The 17,362-nt window shown below is 32.5% G+C and overlaps 1 protein-coding gene across 3 annotated transcripts in view; it reads left to right on the top strand.

Annotated features, from left to right (window-relative positions):
* The window catches only part of LOC120860724 (CUB and sushi domain-containing protein 3), a 1,429,922-nt gene that overhangs the window by 1,331,575 nt on the left and 80,985 nt on the right, over positions 1-17,362 (top strand). For 2 of the 3 annotated variants that reach the window (XM_040236474.1, XM_040236472.1), the window contains 7 exons: positions 845-925; positions 1,875-1,988; positions 6,050-6,238; positions 6,605-6,751; positions 9,045-9,233; positions 14,484-14,669; positions 16,351-16,545. In XM_040236474.1, coding sequence (XP_040092408.1) covers positions 845-925; positions 1,875-1,988; positions 6,050-6,238; positions 6,605-6,751; positions 9,045-9,233; positions 14,484-14,669; positions 16,351-16,545 — 1,101 coding nt within the window. The remainder of the gene's footprint in view (positions 1-844; positions 926-1,874; positions 1,989-6,049; positions 6,239-6,604; positions 6,752-9,044; positions 9,234-14,483; positions 14,670-16,350; positions 16,546-17,362) is intronic. The other variant, XM_040236473.1, reaches the window with a different exon arrangement.

Raw genomic sequence — 17,362 nt, 5'->3', positions numbered from 1 at the left:
TATCCTTTAAAATTTATCTCATTTCATCTCTTTTTATTAGAGTTTTCCTTAACTGGTCTAGTTGATGTTCCTCAGAATTCTCATAATACTCTCACAATAGAGCTGATATTGAAGATATGGGCTTTGAAGTTAGAGGATATAGGCTGGAGTTCTGGATAAACACTGTGCTAGTTGTGTGATCTTGGACAAGTTACTATGTCTTTTAAACGTCATAATTTTTATATTCACATTGAGGTATATCAAGAACTTGGAAATGGAAAATGTGCTCATTCACATCTGACTCTTTGTCATCTCATGGACTGTCAGGAATACCAGGCTCCCATGCTCATAGGATTTTTCCTGGCAAGAGTACTGGAGTGGCTTGCCATTTCCTCCTCCAGTAGCTCTTCCTGACCCAGGGGCTGAACCCACAACTCCTGCATTGCAGGTGGATTCTTTACCACTGAGCCACCTGGGAAGTCCAACATAAAGAATTTAACTCCTAAGATTAAGTAATAAAATTAAGCATATAAAATACATTTTTCTTCCAATGTTTTAATAACAGAAAATGTGTTTCTTGAATTGATCATAGCATATTACATTTTTTGAAAGCAACTAGTGAAAATGGTCTCTAATCAAGCAAATAGACTGTGATACAGATATCATTAGGGGCCAGTAGTCATGACACTTAGATTCATATAGACCTTTTTTTCAGTGACTTTTTAAAATAAATGGTTAAAACTTGATAAATTCTACCATTTATTTTTATTCTTATAAATAAACCTTTTATAATTTTGTTTTTTTCACATATGTGAATATATATATAGCTGTACAGAGAAGGAATAAGCATTATCTATTGTTACAGCCTATCAACTAAGAGTGTGTCAACCTCCACCACCCGTACCCAATGCTGAAATTTTGACAGAAGATGATGAATTTGAAATAGGTAAAGTCTCTTAAATTACTTTCAAAGAAAGCATAGTTAACAAAAGTTTTGCTTAAAATTAATAAAAAAAAGAATAGTAGCAGCCTTTCTTAAACCTTCTTTCCCTGGATTGATGGGGATCGTTTAGAATTTGTAAGAATGGAAAACAGTGAAAAAGAGGCAAGGGAATGTTAGGTAAGAAAAAAGAATTCTGTATTTTTAGGATGTACAATTAGAAAACAGTACAGGAATCTGAGCCATATAACTATTCTGATAGTTATTTCCAAATTCTTATTTTGCTAACTTCCAACACTGTAGTCTTAACTATTGCTCTTCAAATTCAGGCATAAACTTGATATGTATAATAAATGATATGCAGGGTGTATTAGATGACATGTTTGACTTCCATATCCTTGAAAACAACTCATTATGCTCCATGTGATCATAAATAAAGTCCTTTTAAAACTGATTGGAAATTTAACCTCAATAATATCTTATAGTTTGAAAAATTATGTAAGAAAATAATGCATCTTAATGTAACATAATAAATTTCATCATTATCTATTAATATTAATTTTGGTTGAGAAATGTAAGAAAATATCAATGACCAATGTGAATCTAATCTTGATAGCAGTAACTAGGAATCCTTTCAACAGCTTGATATATTTTGAATGAATATCTTACCTGTACCAACCAAATTATTCCTTACTACTATTGCTTATATATAATCAGATTGCCCCAGTACCAGTTTTACTGGTATTTATTCTTGGCTTCAGTTCCAATTGGTCAGTGCTCATGACTTACTAGTAGTTTAATATTCTGAATATCATCGCTGCTTGCAATAGAATTTTTATACTGATTGAAAATGACTGAAAGAAAAAATATTCAGATTTTATAACTGAACCATCTGTTTATTTTAACCATTACCTTGGTGCTTATCTGAAGCCCTTTCTGCCTGTTTTTTCAATAGGTGATATTATTAGATATCAGTGTCTTCCAGGATTTACTTTGGTTGGTAATGCAATTCTGACATGCAGATTAGGAGAACGACTCCAGATGGATGGTGCACCTCCTGTTTGTCAAGGTACCAATTCTTATCATTATTTTTTTCTAAGTATTTGTTTTATGTTTCAGTACTAACAAAATTGAGAAAACTCTATTTTATATAATTATTATATATTTAACTGACAGTAATTTAAAAATTATACTACTCATATATGGTGTTTTTCATTCCATTATTTATCAGATTTAACTAAACATTGTTTATTCATCTGAGGTTTAATTTTTCTAGTTTATCCCATAGTCACTTCAATTTATTTAAATTACTTTTGCTGTGAGGTTTGGAAGTGGAGATAGAAAACAAGAGAAACCACTTTAAATAAAGGTTCTAATGTGGATTGCAAGTAGCTTCTGTTCTAACAACTAGAATCATTAAACTTTATTGAGCACATATTAAGAATGAAGATCTAAGGGAATAAACAAAAGAAAAGTTGTAAATGGTCCCTGCTATGAAAGCAAAATGGTGTAAGGAATATGACAGCCATATAAGCTGTAGCATATAGTGGTAAGGTAGAATCATATAATTTTAAACTGTTTATATGAGAGGGAAAGCTTGATGGAGGCATTACTCCCTTAGTCATGGGTTCTGAATAACAAATGATACTTACTTTGGTAGAACTGAGCTAGCAAAAGAGTTAGCCAAGAAACAGAGGTATATGCAAAGACACAGAAATGAAAGATGATGAGATGCAGACTTCAAGGAATTCAGTGTTACAAGGACAAGACCATGATGGGTCTTGAATGATGTGCAGGGATTTTGATGTTCAAGAATCATGTATTATTAACTTGTGTAGCTCCTAGGGCCATAATAGTGCCTAATACACCTGACAACCCACTCTAGTCCTCTTACCTGGAAAATCCTATGGATGGAGGAGCCGGTCAGGCTACAGTCCGTTGGGTAGCAAAGAGTCGAACATGACTGAGTGACTTCTCTTTCTTTTTTTCTTTTTTTTACATAGTAATTAATTATAAATATTGGTTAATTTGAGTAAAATTTATTTTGATTATCCCTCCCCAGATTTTCTTGAATTGCTTCCTTCACTGGGGTTTATTCCTGAGAAATAAAAATCAATTTTCTATGCAGTATCTTAACTCTTATAATGATAAAGCAAAAATTCTGTTTATTATTTCAAACATGCTGTCAGTAGGAAGAAATGTTTGATTTTTCTACCTCTATGGAGTCCTTAGAAGAAGATAGGGGCTCTTAAGGCATCAAGAAAGAAAAGATGAGTTTGGAGGTATAACTAGCACCAGTATAAGAATTTCCCTTGATCTTAATCAATGATTTTTTAGGCCATCTTAGTGTTAGTTGTTAATTCTGAAGTCTATCACCTATATTCCTGAATGAACAAGCAATTACATATCAAGATTTCTTCCTTGACCCAATATATAAGTTAATTGTGAGCTCTTGGAGAACAATACTTCTTATTTATATCTAGATCCAAATTCAGCATTATTTTTAATTAAAAAAAACAATTTTGTTAACCTGGTTATTTGAGTCCCTCATATCTCAAGACTTTCAATATCTTATTTCTAAAAGCAGAATTTCCTGTAGTAAGTGTGTCTCCTATTTTATCTGCTGTGGAGAATACAAAAAAGGAGACAATCAATGTTTGTTTCATAATAACACTATGGATACTAGCTAAAGTTAATTATCCCTCAGAATGAGTTTAGACAGTTACTATATTAATTAATTGACCTAACACTTAGGCAAAAAAATCTGAGTTTAAATATTTGTTTAGGGACTTCCTGGGTCCAGTGGTTAAGATTCCATGTTCCCAATGCAAGGGGAAGAGGTTTGATCTGGGGAAATGAGATCCTGCCACACAGTATGACCAAAAATATATATATTTTTTCTTCAATTGAATTAATTCACAATCCTGCTAAACAATTGTCATTCATTTGAAATCTGTTGTAACTAATCTATACTGATTTTATTAATAATTTATTTTAAATTATTTTACTTTTTCACTTCTCATAAAAGAGGCTACTTCACTTTTGTTATTTCTCCCTGGATCCTCGTTAGTTCTTTATATCACACTTAAAACACAGAAAGCTTTTCTAAATATGATGTTCTTCAAAGGGTTTAATATAAATGAAATAGAATAGGTGATTAAGGCTTCCCTGGTGGCTCAACAATAAAGAATCTGCCTGCCAATGCATGAGGCATAGGTTTGATTCCTGGGTTGGGAAGTTCCCCTAGAGAAGGAAATGGCAACCCACTCCAGTATTCTTGCCTGGAAAATTGCATGGATGGAAGATCGTCCATGGGGTTGCAGAGTCAGACACGACTTAGAAACTAAAACATGTATAGAGGGGAAAAATTGTATACACTTCTTAAAGTTGTGGTGACAAATAACAGAAAGTGCTTAACAGTATATTCTTGCTTTATATTGGTTAGTATGAGAATAGGTTAATTTTAGTATTTACAGTAAGTTATATCGAATTGTCTCAGTTTTTCAAATGTAATATGGAATATTTGTTCAGTTGAAAACACTGGGACCATTAAGACATACACTTGCTTTTCTGTAACAATAGCCTAAGAAGAAAGTTTAAAAAGCAAAGAAATTATAACCATAAAATTAACTAACTGCAATAATAGAAGCATACATTAAAAGGCACCAAGAAGAAAATAAGTAGATCTGCTTGGACTGATGGAGGAGAGATTCAAGAAGTATTTCACAGAGGATGAGACTTGGTCTGGGTTTTGAGGTGCCCAAATATTTCAAGTGTATCAGACGAGAGGAGGACATTTGAAACAGAAGCACTAACAGATATGCTGAATTGAGAAAATTATAGGTTATTCAGTATGTTTGGAGCATTCTGTTTCAGAGGAGGAACAGCAGAAAACAAAGCTGGAGAGGCATGCAGGGACTAACCTTGAAGGCTTTGAAGGTGCTGAATGGTTTTTATTGAGGGGTTGACATGTTCAGTAATACAGTTACCTAGCTAAATATTTCAGAAATATTAAATATCAGTAGCTGGGCACACACAACATAACCCTTTTCTTAAAACTTACTTGCCATATCTTTTAATTATCTATATCCTTTATTTCAATATGCCATAGATATATATTTATTAATCTTTATCTTTGACTCATTTTTTCCATTCCATTTCTAACCTTAAAATTTCTTTGTTTGTTCATTTGTTTATTTTACATATTTTTCACTTTGTAAAAAGCAAACATCATATTTCTCTTTTTAGACTGAGAATGATCCAATACTATTTGTTGAATTGTTACTTTTTAATTTTAAAATCATATCGAAGATGCAGACATCTCAGATTCAATAAGAGACATATAAGTAAAAAAAAAAGAAAGAAAACAGTTCTTAGATTAGCTATAGTATATTCTATAGTAAATATTCAAATATCTGTATATTAATTTATGGCAGAGTTTATTAGCTCAAGTTATTTCAAGTTATTAATTTGATTGAAGAACAATCATATGTTGCCATAATTTACTAGTGTATTATACTTTGGAGATGCCGTTGATATATTGTTATGAAATGAACAGCTTATGCTTTGTCTTACCTTTTTGGTCTGGAAAGGTAACTAGTGACCCCAAATTGTTTTAAATCCTCATGGTTTAAGGATATTCCTGAGATTAGAGAAGTAGCTTTGTCTGGAATGAATACTCTGAGGTAGGGCAACTTCCTGTCTGTCCTCACATACCTGAGTGAATGAAAGTTTGAGGACAAAAGAAAAAATTAAGAAGGAAAAGGACTTAGATAAGAGAGGCAGAGGGAAAAGAACATAAGAAGATGAAGAAAGGGAAATAATATAAAGATAGAGAGGGAAGTAAATGCCTTATCTTTTAATTATCTATATATTTATATTTATTAATCCAGAAAGAAAATGGTTCTCCCATGTAATAAAAAGGAAATTAATATTATTCAATTTTGGGACATTGCTTCATTTTTTTAACTGCAAGCTTACTATACAAGTTGTCATTTTATACACATAGTTCAAAGTTTTGTTTCCTTTATTGTTATTTAACATAGAAACAGAATATCCGGTATTTAAAATGCAGTTTTCACTTAAGTCTGAAACATGAGCATTATCTAATGATACATTTTTTTCTGACAGTGCTCTGTCCCGCCAATGAATTACGCCTGGATTCTACGGGAGTCATATTGAGCCCTGGATATCCTGACAGTTACCCAAATCTTCAAATGTGTGCCTGGAGCATTTCTGTGGAAAAAGGATATAACATCAGCATGTTTGTAGAATTCTTCCAGACAGAAAAAGAATTTGATGTTCTTCAGGTGTATGATGGTAACCATAGGTTATATTTACTGGATATTCACAAATTCAATTCAAATGCTCTATGTATACATTCAGGCCTTCAATATAAACAACTGCCTATATGACTTTATTTTACCTTATGGATAATTTTAGAAGTAGCAACATCAAACTTACCTATATACCATATGAAAATTGCACTTAGCTTGATCATTTTGTTATGAATGTAGCTGCTTTAGCTATGGAATTAAAATGTGTAAACAAACACGTTATGTTATTGTTGAAGTAAATTGGTCCTGGATGAATTTCACCATATTTAGTACTATTCTAAATATATGAAATACTAAACATAAATACTTTATGTTGTTATATCTAAATTGTATTATTTTCTTTCTGAAGGACCAAATATTCAAAGTCCAGTGCTTGTTTCACTCAGTGGGGATTATTCATCTGCTTTTAATATAACAAGCAATGGTCATGAAGTATTCCTTCAGTGGTCAGCAGATCATGGCAATAACAAAAAAGGCTTCCGGATAAGATATATAGGTATGTGATGCTTATAACTTCAGTGCAGACCTCACCTGCATCCTCGGTATGCTTGTGATTAAGGAGCACAGACACAGATACTATTCAGTTAGGTATGACTCTGAATCATGATTCCTCTACTGACATTTCTTGAGTTATTTATATAACATTTCTGTCCCTCTGTTTCCTTATTATAGTGGTAAACGGTACTATGTCTTTCACATAATTTTTGAAATAATTAAAAGCACTTAAAGTATTTAACTTAATTATAAACTTTGATACTTTAAGTGTTTATTTTCCCAAGAGAAGTTTCCCTTGAACACTCAAAAAATAATAGTATTGCTCAATTGTGTGTATCTGATCTATTTAATATATAAATAACTCCTTTAATAAGTTTAAACAAAAGATAAACATAGAATTGTAAAAATCTTTGTTTTCATCATTGCCCACTGATTTATGATACTTTCTAAAATATTTTAAATATTAAAATACAAAATGATGAATAGTTCACTTAAAACCTTTTAGTTTTAAAAAAATTAATTGTTTTTTCATCATTGCTTTTCACTGAGTAATAGTGAAAAAGATGAGGGCTGAAAATTCTTAATATCAAGATGAAATAGCTTTTTCTATATGCCTTCCTGTTTATGAAGTCTACTGATACTGAACCCCAAATTTTCCTGTTGATAAGTGTATATGGTTTTCCATTATGCAAAGATTATATCCCTTTTCTTTATTACCATCCTAAGTCATGTCAGAGGCCATGAGTATGTGCTCAGAAACAAAACACTTCAGAACCAGTCAGTCATCTCTTTCTTTAGTGTTCAGATCATGTCTCCTGAAGCCATGGATCATTGCAAATCAGTTCTACTGAAAATTACTTTCTTAAATATTTTATAAATTATTCTGACACAATTGTAGACATAAGCTTAAATAAATTTGATTCTAGTTTTAAAGGTAAATTGTTGAATTTTACTCATTTATATAAATTTGCATGTATAGTATAAAATATGCAAATATAATATTTTTCTCTACTTTGATTTTAAAATTATAAGCTGATAGTTTGTCAACAATGTGTCTTTCCATATTAGAAGTAAGTTGTTACTGACATTACATGATAGCATATTTATAATTTTTATCCTATAATAGATATCTATTGTTTGAAATATTATTAGGCATGCATGCAAAGGAGAAATATTTAAAGACTGAAATATGTACCCAAGTCATTCTTAATACTTTTTCATATTTGAATCAAAGTTTCTATCATATGAACTTTATATATATATTTTTATTAAAGCTGTGCCCAGACTCTATTTAAAAAGTCAGAACATTAAGTTGTGTTTTTAATGATGATAATAACTTAAAGGGAAACTATTTAAATCCAACAATTATAAGCATTAGATTTACCATATTAAAGACTATATTAAAGACTTATTTATGTTGATCTTCATGACAAAGTTGGACATAAATATAATGAAAACATCATTTTTAGCCCTAAGAACGACTTGACATATTGAGTACATATTTTGCCTTTAGAGAATGACAGGTTATGACACATATATTCTAAATCCATCTCTTTCTTACTATTTACCCCTAAAGTCTCATTTTTTCTCAGATGAATACATTGAAGTTTCAAAGGGTAAATGGATCCTGCCAGGCTGAATAGTCTCAAAAGTACATGTATATGAAAAAGCCAGTTGACATTATCTTTTGACATTTCAGACTTCAGGAGATGAAAAAAGTTTTATTTTATTGGCATTTTTTATCACCATATGTAAGCACTCTTGACAGCATGGAAACTCTTTAATAAACTGGGAGAGAGGATTATGAAATGTGGAGGGGTCTATTTTAGACATCCACCAAAATGAAATGCATACCCTAACATGACATAGGTGTCTGGAGATAATTTCAAAGTGACATGTAGATACATGCTTTAAAATATTACTACCCAAACTGTGGCATATAGGCCTTTCAAATGACAGGAAATAATACCATTCCAAAATTCAATGAAGTATTTGTATGGCTTTTGAACCTTCAGGGTGTTACAAAAGTATAATATATTTCAACTTAGGAGACATCTTCAGTGACAATAAGAATTTTTAAAAAGTCCAGAAATAGTTATGTCTCCTAAAGGTTATGTCAATAGATTGTCAGGTGGATGGAAGATAATATGATGTCCATATGAAGTAAAATTCACCTAGATGGCAATTGAATTGACCAGTTTTTATGAACTAGTATTATTATATTTTTATAACTGGATTGTAAAGAGTTTCTGATTCATTAGTTATACAGTGATTTTTATTTTCTTTTAAAAAAGCTTTCTACTGTAGTACACCAGAATCCCCACCTCATGGATACATTATCAGTCAAACAGGAGGACAGCTAAATAGTGTGGTCCGCTGGGCCTGTGATCGAGGATTCCGACTTGTCGGGAAAAGCAGTGCTGTGTGCAGAAAGTCTGCCTATGGGTATCACGCATGGGATGCACCGGTCCCTGCTTGTCAAGGTGAAGTATATTAACCAAAAATGGCACACTGATAAAAGATTAACCTCGTTTAGCGTTTTCATTTAGATTGCTGAAACTTCTAAAATTATAAATATTCAGATGCATATTATAGATATCTCTAAGGAAACTAAGGCTTGAAAACACAGGCTGATAAATTTGAGGAGCATGTGACACACTGTTTTATAATGTTTCATTTGTTGTTATGTGATTTATGTCTTTACTCTCTCCATTTATATGCATACCGTACTCATACATCTACCATCTCGTCACTTAGCTGTCAGAAATGAATGACCCGGAGCTGGATTTTGTGTTAGTGTAGAATCTGCAGGGAGAAAAGAGAGGGAAAGATGGCCAAGGTCACTGAAAACATTCACTCTCAAGTGTGCAAAAATGTGTTCTCAGTGCAACAAATGTAAAAGAAAATGGAAAATGTAGCCAATGACCACATTATTTTTTTTTTTCACTGTTTAGCTAACTTGACAGAAATGACTTTCATTTTGTTAAAAATCAAGGCATACTCTGATTGTGCAATGCAAAAGAATGACAAATCAACAAATGGAATATTTTAGAGCTTTGGACTAGGTCCAAAAATGTTTTTAAAAGTAGTTGAGTCTCTTACTAGGTATAGTCAAAAAGATAAGTTTAACAGTTCCACAGGAAGATGTAATCTCATTGGACTTTGACAGTCTTAAAACATATCATATTATTTTGCAATATCAAATTTAAATTTATATTTGATTTATTTTACCCAGCATATGAAAGCATATATAGCAATTGTGAAGCCTCACATTAAAAATGCAAAGCACTTTTAATAAATAATGGGTGTTACCTCTAATTTACCTATTGAAGGCAATTTATATAAAGAAATAAAATATAAAACAAATCAATTAAAATTTAAAATTTGATAACAACAAGCTGAAATGAACAAAGATTTGATATTACCAGATAACTGAAATGGTTTCTTTTACTTGTTAAATTGTGATCTCTAATTCATGAAAATATAGCTTTCATCCGTTCAGTTCAGTTCAGGGGCTCAGTCGTGTCCGACTCTTTGCGACCCCATGAATCACAGCACACCAGGCCTCCCTGTCCATCACTAACTCCCGGAGTTCACTCAAACTCACGTCCTTCCAGTCAGTGATGCCATCCAGCCATCTCATCCTCTGTTGTCCCCTTTTCCTCCTGCCCCCAATCCCTCCCAGCATCAGAGTCTTTTCCAATGAGTCAACTCTTCACATGAGGTGGCCAGAGTACTGGAGTTTCAGCTTCAGCATCACTCCTTCCAAAGAACACCCAGGGCTGATCTCCCTTAGAATGGACTGGTTGGATCTCCTTGCAGTCCAAGGGAATCTTAAGAGTCTTCTCCAACACCACAGTTCAAAAGCATCAATTCTTCAGTGCTCAGCTTTCTTCACCGTCCAACTCTCACATCTATACATGACCACAGGAAAAACCATAGCCTTGACTAGATGGACCTTTGTTGGCAAAGTAATGTCTCTGCTTTTCAATATGCCATCTAGGTTGGTCATAACTTTTCTTCCAAGGAGCAAGCGTCTTTTAATTTCTTGGCTGCAATCACCATCTGCAGTGATTTTGGAGCCCCCCAAAATAAAGTCTGACACTGTTTCCATTGTTTCCCCATCTATTTGCCATGAAGTGATGGGACCAGATGCCATGATCTTCGTTTTCTGAATGTTGAGCTTTAAGTCAACTTTTTCACTCTCCTCTTTCACTTTTATCAAGAGGCTTTTTAGTTCCTCTTTACTTTCTGCCACAAGGGTGGTGTCATCTGCATATCTGAGGTTATTGAGATTTCTCCCAGCAATCTTGATGCCAGCTTGTGCTTCTTCCAGCCCAGTGTTTCTCATCATGTACTCTGCATATAAGTTAAATAAGCAGGGTGACCACATACGGCCTTGTCATACTCCTTTTCCTATTTGGAACCAGTCTGTTGTTCCATGTCCAGTTTTCATAGATATATAGAAAAAAGTGAGAACTAAAAAACTGTTTCTTTATTTTATTGATGCAGAAACATTAATTACTTATTAGATAGTGGGTTACCAACATTGAAGGCACTGACTTCTTGTCGAATAGATACATTTAATAAACTGTCAAAACTTCTGCTTTTCTTTGACCAATGAATAGCAAATGTATTTATACATTTCTAGTATTTCATATGGATTTAAAGTAAACATTTAAATGCTCTGAACTTTGAACAATTAAATATCAGTTATCAATAATTATTCATGTATATAATTAATCTTTAAGAAAACTTTAGTGAAAACAGTTAACTATTGGTTAAAATAAAAAATTATACTGAAGTTTCTGAAATTTTGACATTGTTTTGTAATGTTAGCACTATAATTTCATTGTGTTTTTTGGTGTATAATATGACATTTATATATAGAGCCTTTTTTATTGTTCTTGACTTTAAATTTTTCTATAATTACAAAAGATAAATCAAAATGTAGCTGGAAAAAGGACATTTTACATAGTAAAGTGATAAACTATTTATATTAGTAACTCAAAGAATCATTTCCCAAATCGACCCTTGATTTTCATTGCAACAAGTTTAAAAGATTATTTTATAAAAAATTTTATTGCATGTGACCTATCTGTATTTGGATATAACTAATTAAAATGAAATTGCTAAATATCATTGGAAAGAGCTATATACACTATACAATTTTGTTGTTGCTATTGTTCCAAATTTGTTTTGCATTCTTCAGTCACTTTTATTCTTTCTTGTCTCTTCAGTCTCCTTATACATCCTTGCATATTTTACTTGAGCTATGGTTAGACAATATGAACACAGTTAAAGATAGAAAAAGTATTCTGTTGTCTCTATTCGGGTTTGGTTAGGTGTTTTATTTGTTTGTATATCAACTGATCATTCATTGACCCCTTGAATTAAATCATTATCATCCCTCTACACAATTGAATGTTGTACAGTGCAGTGTCCAGCACAGTGGGTGAGAAAGACTTGAAACGGGGTGAGCGCCTAATAAAACGACAGACAGATAATTTGGCATGCAGAGAGTCAGGGGGCCCTCCAGCTCTCCATGGCAGGAAGACAAAATGACTCCTTTCAGCCCGCACTTTTTTTGGTAGAAGTCATATGAAATCATTAGGAAATAGCTATTCTGGGGAGTTTGATCAGCACACCATAAAGAGGGAGTAAAGTTAAGGCTCTGCTGTTAATCAGGAACGTCTTATTTTGTGTTCATGGGGACGGCCGCAGGGGCAAGCAGTGAAGCGGAGCAGAAAGATGTCCTGCCCCAGGTGTGTCCAGTGGACATGCTTAGCGGGACAATCAGGAGGGCACAGTTTGCCACACCCCCGAGTCATGTGGTGGGTTCTGGTCTCTGCTCTGCCAGGCTGCAACAGTGCAGGGTTATGTAGAAACAGTCACTTTATATTCCCTGTTTTCACTTTTAATTTGTGATTTTTGAGAGCTCTGGAGAGAAGCCTCTGACAATCACTCAGTGATGAAGATTCTTCTGAACTATGTTTTTCTTTTTTTAGCTAAGAACTTAAATTGTAATGTATTTACAGGCATATTTGTTTTATCATTTTAGTATGTTGTCTTTTTTTTTCAGTTCTGAAATATAGTCATTTTTTACTAACCATGTGTATAAAATCTATACTATTTAAATTTCATTGTTACTTTGCTATAAGTTTAATCTACACCATCCCAACAATTTGCAGTAAACAGTCTTCAGTAGGGATTCAGTGCGGATGGTTTGTTAAAAATTGAAATTCCCAGAAGTCCTAAGTGGAAATACTAACATTGCTTTAATAGACATCAGGGAATGATTTATGTTTGCAGCACTATTTTAGAGGTCTATAATTAGATAGCTGGGATAATAACATAATTATATGAGATTGCTTATATAATTTATTAAATCAAAATTACTTTTCTGTTTATAATTTGTAAGTTATTAAATTACAAAAGATCAAACTATTCAACAGTAGGGGGTCTGCCATTTAATTCTGAGAATTTTTTATAGGTTTAGCTAAGATTACGTTTTGTTTTTTTTAAACTTTGTAGTCAATTTGCATGGATTAATCAAAATTAAATACCTAAGTGAAGGGCTTTAGATTGAAATGAGAGACAGGTAAGTAGAATACAACTTTTATAAATATTCCAATGAAACTCACATTTTTCTGTTCTTTTCATATGAGAAAAATATAGTAAGTCCAAAATGTCTTATGTAAAATCAATAAAATGAGCTATTTCAGAAATTAGAAATTTTATGACCAGATGTCATAAATAACTCCAGCTGGTTCAAGTCTATGCCCATATTCAAATATATTAATCTTTCTTCAGATGGATGAATATTTATACTGAATATTATATATAAAAGATACAGAGAATCTCATTTAGGGTTTGTCTGCCAAATATATTCTTTGAAAATTTATTTTTTTTCTTTTTGGAGATGCAGATTGTGGACATGTAGAGCACAGACTGGAAGCAACTGACTTTAGGGGACTTCTATATAGACATTTTAACTTATGTGAAAATATCTTATATATAATAAACTATTTAAATACAAATCTATACTGTGAATAGCACCTTATGGTAAAACTAACTTTTATGTAAATTAGATTTATAAATATTTATAAATAAAAATCAAGACATCAAAGACATATCAGCAAAATGCAGAAATATCCAAACTACATTGAAAACAGTAAGTCCTGGCCCTGCATTTATTAGACATATCTATACACATCATATTCCATGAATGGTACCATTCATGGAGTTTGACTGGACCTAAGATAAGGTAATATCCAGCTTCCAGGTAAAAACTCCTGTTTTCCTCCTGCCCCAAATCCTCATGTGTGTTGGCTATCACCACCTGTAAACACTTCAGTCAAATTGAATAGAGCTAATTTGCTAGGTTCAGACATGAGTTAGCACTAATACACTCTATATTAACCTACCTTGCCTTCTCATATGATCTATAAACATGCTGATAATCATGCACACACTGACAAAAAACTCAGTAAGAAACTAAGAAAGAAAGTATTAATAATGTATGGATTCACCAATTTGAAAGCACTTTCAACACGAGTTTGAAATAAATGATTCTGAAAACATTATAGCTCAGAGAAGCATTTTGGGGAGATATTCTGAAATTGTTTCAGAGGAATTAATAAAATTCCAAATAGTTTTACATGCTTTACAGTTAATGACACAGCTGATTATTTTTCTGTTTCTTTTGTCTTCTATGTATGTATTTAATTTAGCAATTTCCTGTGGGATTCCTAAAGCTCCAACAAATGGAGGAATACTCACAACAGACTACTTGGTAGGAACTCGAGTTACCTATTTTTGTAATGATGGATATAGATTGTCATCTAAGGAGCTTACCACGGCCATATGTCAATCAGATGGAACTTGGAGCAATCATAACAAGACCCCTCGTTGTGTTGGTATGTATGTTAAGGAAATTTCATCACTTGTGTTTCTACTGGTATCTTATATGATTTAAAACTTTATGTATCAGACTCTAGAGCTCTTCCCTGAAGTGAAGTCTAAGAAATAAAAGTAAATTAAGCTGTCTTGTGCTATAAAGAACTAGCATATAGTGTAAGGACTTTTTACTCATTTTCAGAAGCTCTAAAATATATATGTCAAGAGAATAAAGTGACATTTTATTTTACATAAAATTTTTATTTACTTTGTAGAAAGGCATCCATCAGTTAGCATGTTTTCAATACATAGGCCTTTTGAAAAAATTTTTTAAGTTTGCATGAATGAAATTGTATTTAATACATTCAGTTCTGGCTTTTATAAACATAAATGATGCTGCTGAGATGATCCAAACTTTTTAATAATTGTCAAAATTCTTCATAGAGCTTACATTTAGAATATTTTTCATTGCTGTCATTAATACTGTAAAATAGATAAAATAATATTATATAATGGTTATTGAAAATAATTCACATAAAATATTTGATAGCAAAAGGATTGGAAATGTGTTTAAATAAGGTCTTTAATTTTTCTATATAAAACACTTATTTATTCTCCTTTAGTACTGACATTTCAACTTAGCTGTGATTTCATTTAAAATGGGATTGTTAAATTATTTGAAATGTTAACATAAAAGTGTCTAGTAATGCATGTACTTATGCTGAGCAAGTTTTGAATTAGCTGTTTATATTGACACTGGGAACTGAGTTCTGTTCATTCAGCAAAAGAGTGAATACTGAATACTCATAAACACACAGGCAAAGTTTATTTTAAAGGATAGAAATATAAAGTTCTTAGCACAGACACTGAGATGGGGTAAAGAGCCCCCAAAAGGCGTGAATAACAGCAGTTTATATCTTTATTAGAATTAATCTGTTCATTTTTGGTTGGCTCAGGGCCAGATATGTGTAATTTCTGACCAATCAGTTTAAATGTTACCATGTCCAGTTTGTCATTTTTATGAATTTTTGGGTCCCCCATTTTCTCAGTGTCTCCAGATACTATGATGCATCCATTGACTCTTTCTGAGGACCTCAGACAATTATTTAACGACCAAATATATGTTTAAGAGTTAATGGTCCACCTGGAGTTTTTCTTCTTGATGAACTGGACATAAATTAATATTGGTCTTGTCCTGAGTCTGCATGTTTTATGACCCTCTGGTCTAGTGAGGCATGCCTCTGAATGCCTGGAAACTGGAGCAAATATGGCTTTAGGCTAGTGAAGCAAAACATTCATATGAGAGAATTAAAATTGAAATTAGAAAGGAACAGAGCCTCTGACCCTACACTGACTGCCTAACAATTTCCACCTCAATATCACAAGTCTTGCATAAAAAGATCATTCTCATAAAACAGATTTTCTCAAACTATATAGTCCGTAATAGAGATTCTCGGTAAATGGAACAATATGTGCAAGTACTTTCAACTGTGAAATAGCATGACATGTTCAAGGAACTTCCAATAATACCATAGAGCTGAGGGAAAGATTAGCATGAAGAAAAAAATTACTGAAGACTTTTTATGGCTCAATAGTGACGGAAGTAAGGAAGTGATGAACTAAGAATGGAATAGACATGAGACATAATTAAGTAAAACAGACATGACTGACTTAGTAGTATTTATCTTGGTTTTTGTATAGTTGTTACATGTCCAAGTATCAATTCCTTTACTTTGGAACATGGAAGATGGAGAATTGTGAATGGTTCCCATTACGAATACAAAACCAAAGTAGTTTTCAGCTGTGATCCTGGTTATCATGGATTAGGTCCTGCTTCTATTGAATGTCTTCCTAATGGTACCTGGAGTTGGAGAAATGAAAGACCGTATTGCCAAAGTAAGTACACATTCCATTAAAATTATTTCATAAGCAGTCCTTGGTGAATGAATTACTTGATCACTTCTCTACACACTCTAGAACAATAATGAGGTAATATTAATTAAAAATAATTTATTCTCAAGTCATCTTAAAAACTTTGTAACTGTTTTTGTATTTGTAAATGCTTATTAAAAAGAGTCCTTGGATTCAGATATTCTTTGCTTAGATTCTAGGTCTGTCATTTATTAAAACAACTATGCACTGGTCTTAGCCCTTTACATGTATTATTTCAGTTATACCTTAGTTCCCATTCTATAAATCAGTTGCTATTATTATATTTATTTTACTAAAGAAGGAACTGTGCCCAAGAGTTTAATCATGTTATGTTACGTCATAGAGCCTATAAATGATGGAGAACTGGGCTTCAACCCAAGGATTCTAATGAAACCTCTGCCTTTTGGTGTTATTTAATGTTTATTCTGTTTGTTAGACTAGAAAATTACAGTAATGCCTTGTTGTTATTGTTCATTTGTTATGTCCAGTTCTTTGTGACCTCATGGACTGTAGCCTTCCAGGCTGTTCATGGATTTCTCTGTCCATGGATTTCCCAGGCAAGAATACTAGAGTGGCTTGTTATTTCCTTCTCCATAAGTTCCTCCCAGATCAGAGATTGAAAACATGTCTCCTGCATTGGCAGGCAGATTCTTTACCACTAAGCCACCAGGGAAGCCCACAGTAATACCTATCTCATACTTACTATTTACTATTTAATGGTGTTACATGTTGAAAATACCAGCTAGAACCTGATTCACAGCAGAAATTCAGTAAACATTTA

The sequence above is a fragment of the Oryx dammah genome, unplaced genomic scaffold (genome assembly GCF_014754425.2).
Source record: "Oryx dammah isolate SB20612 unplaced genomic scaffold, SCBI_Odam_1.1 HiC_scaffold_11164, whole genome shotgun sequence".
Classification (NCBI taxonomy): domain Eukaryota; kingdom Metazoa; phylum Chordata; class Mammalia; order Artiodactyla; family Bovidae; genus Oryx; species Oryx dammah.
This window is presented reverse-complemented; position numbering and strand designations above follow the sequence as displayed.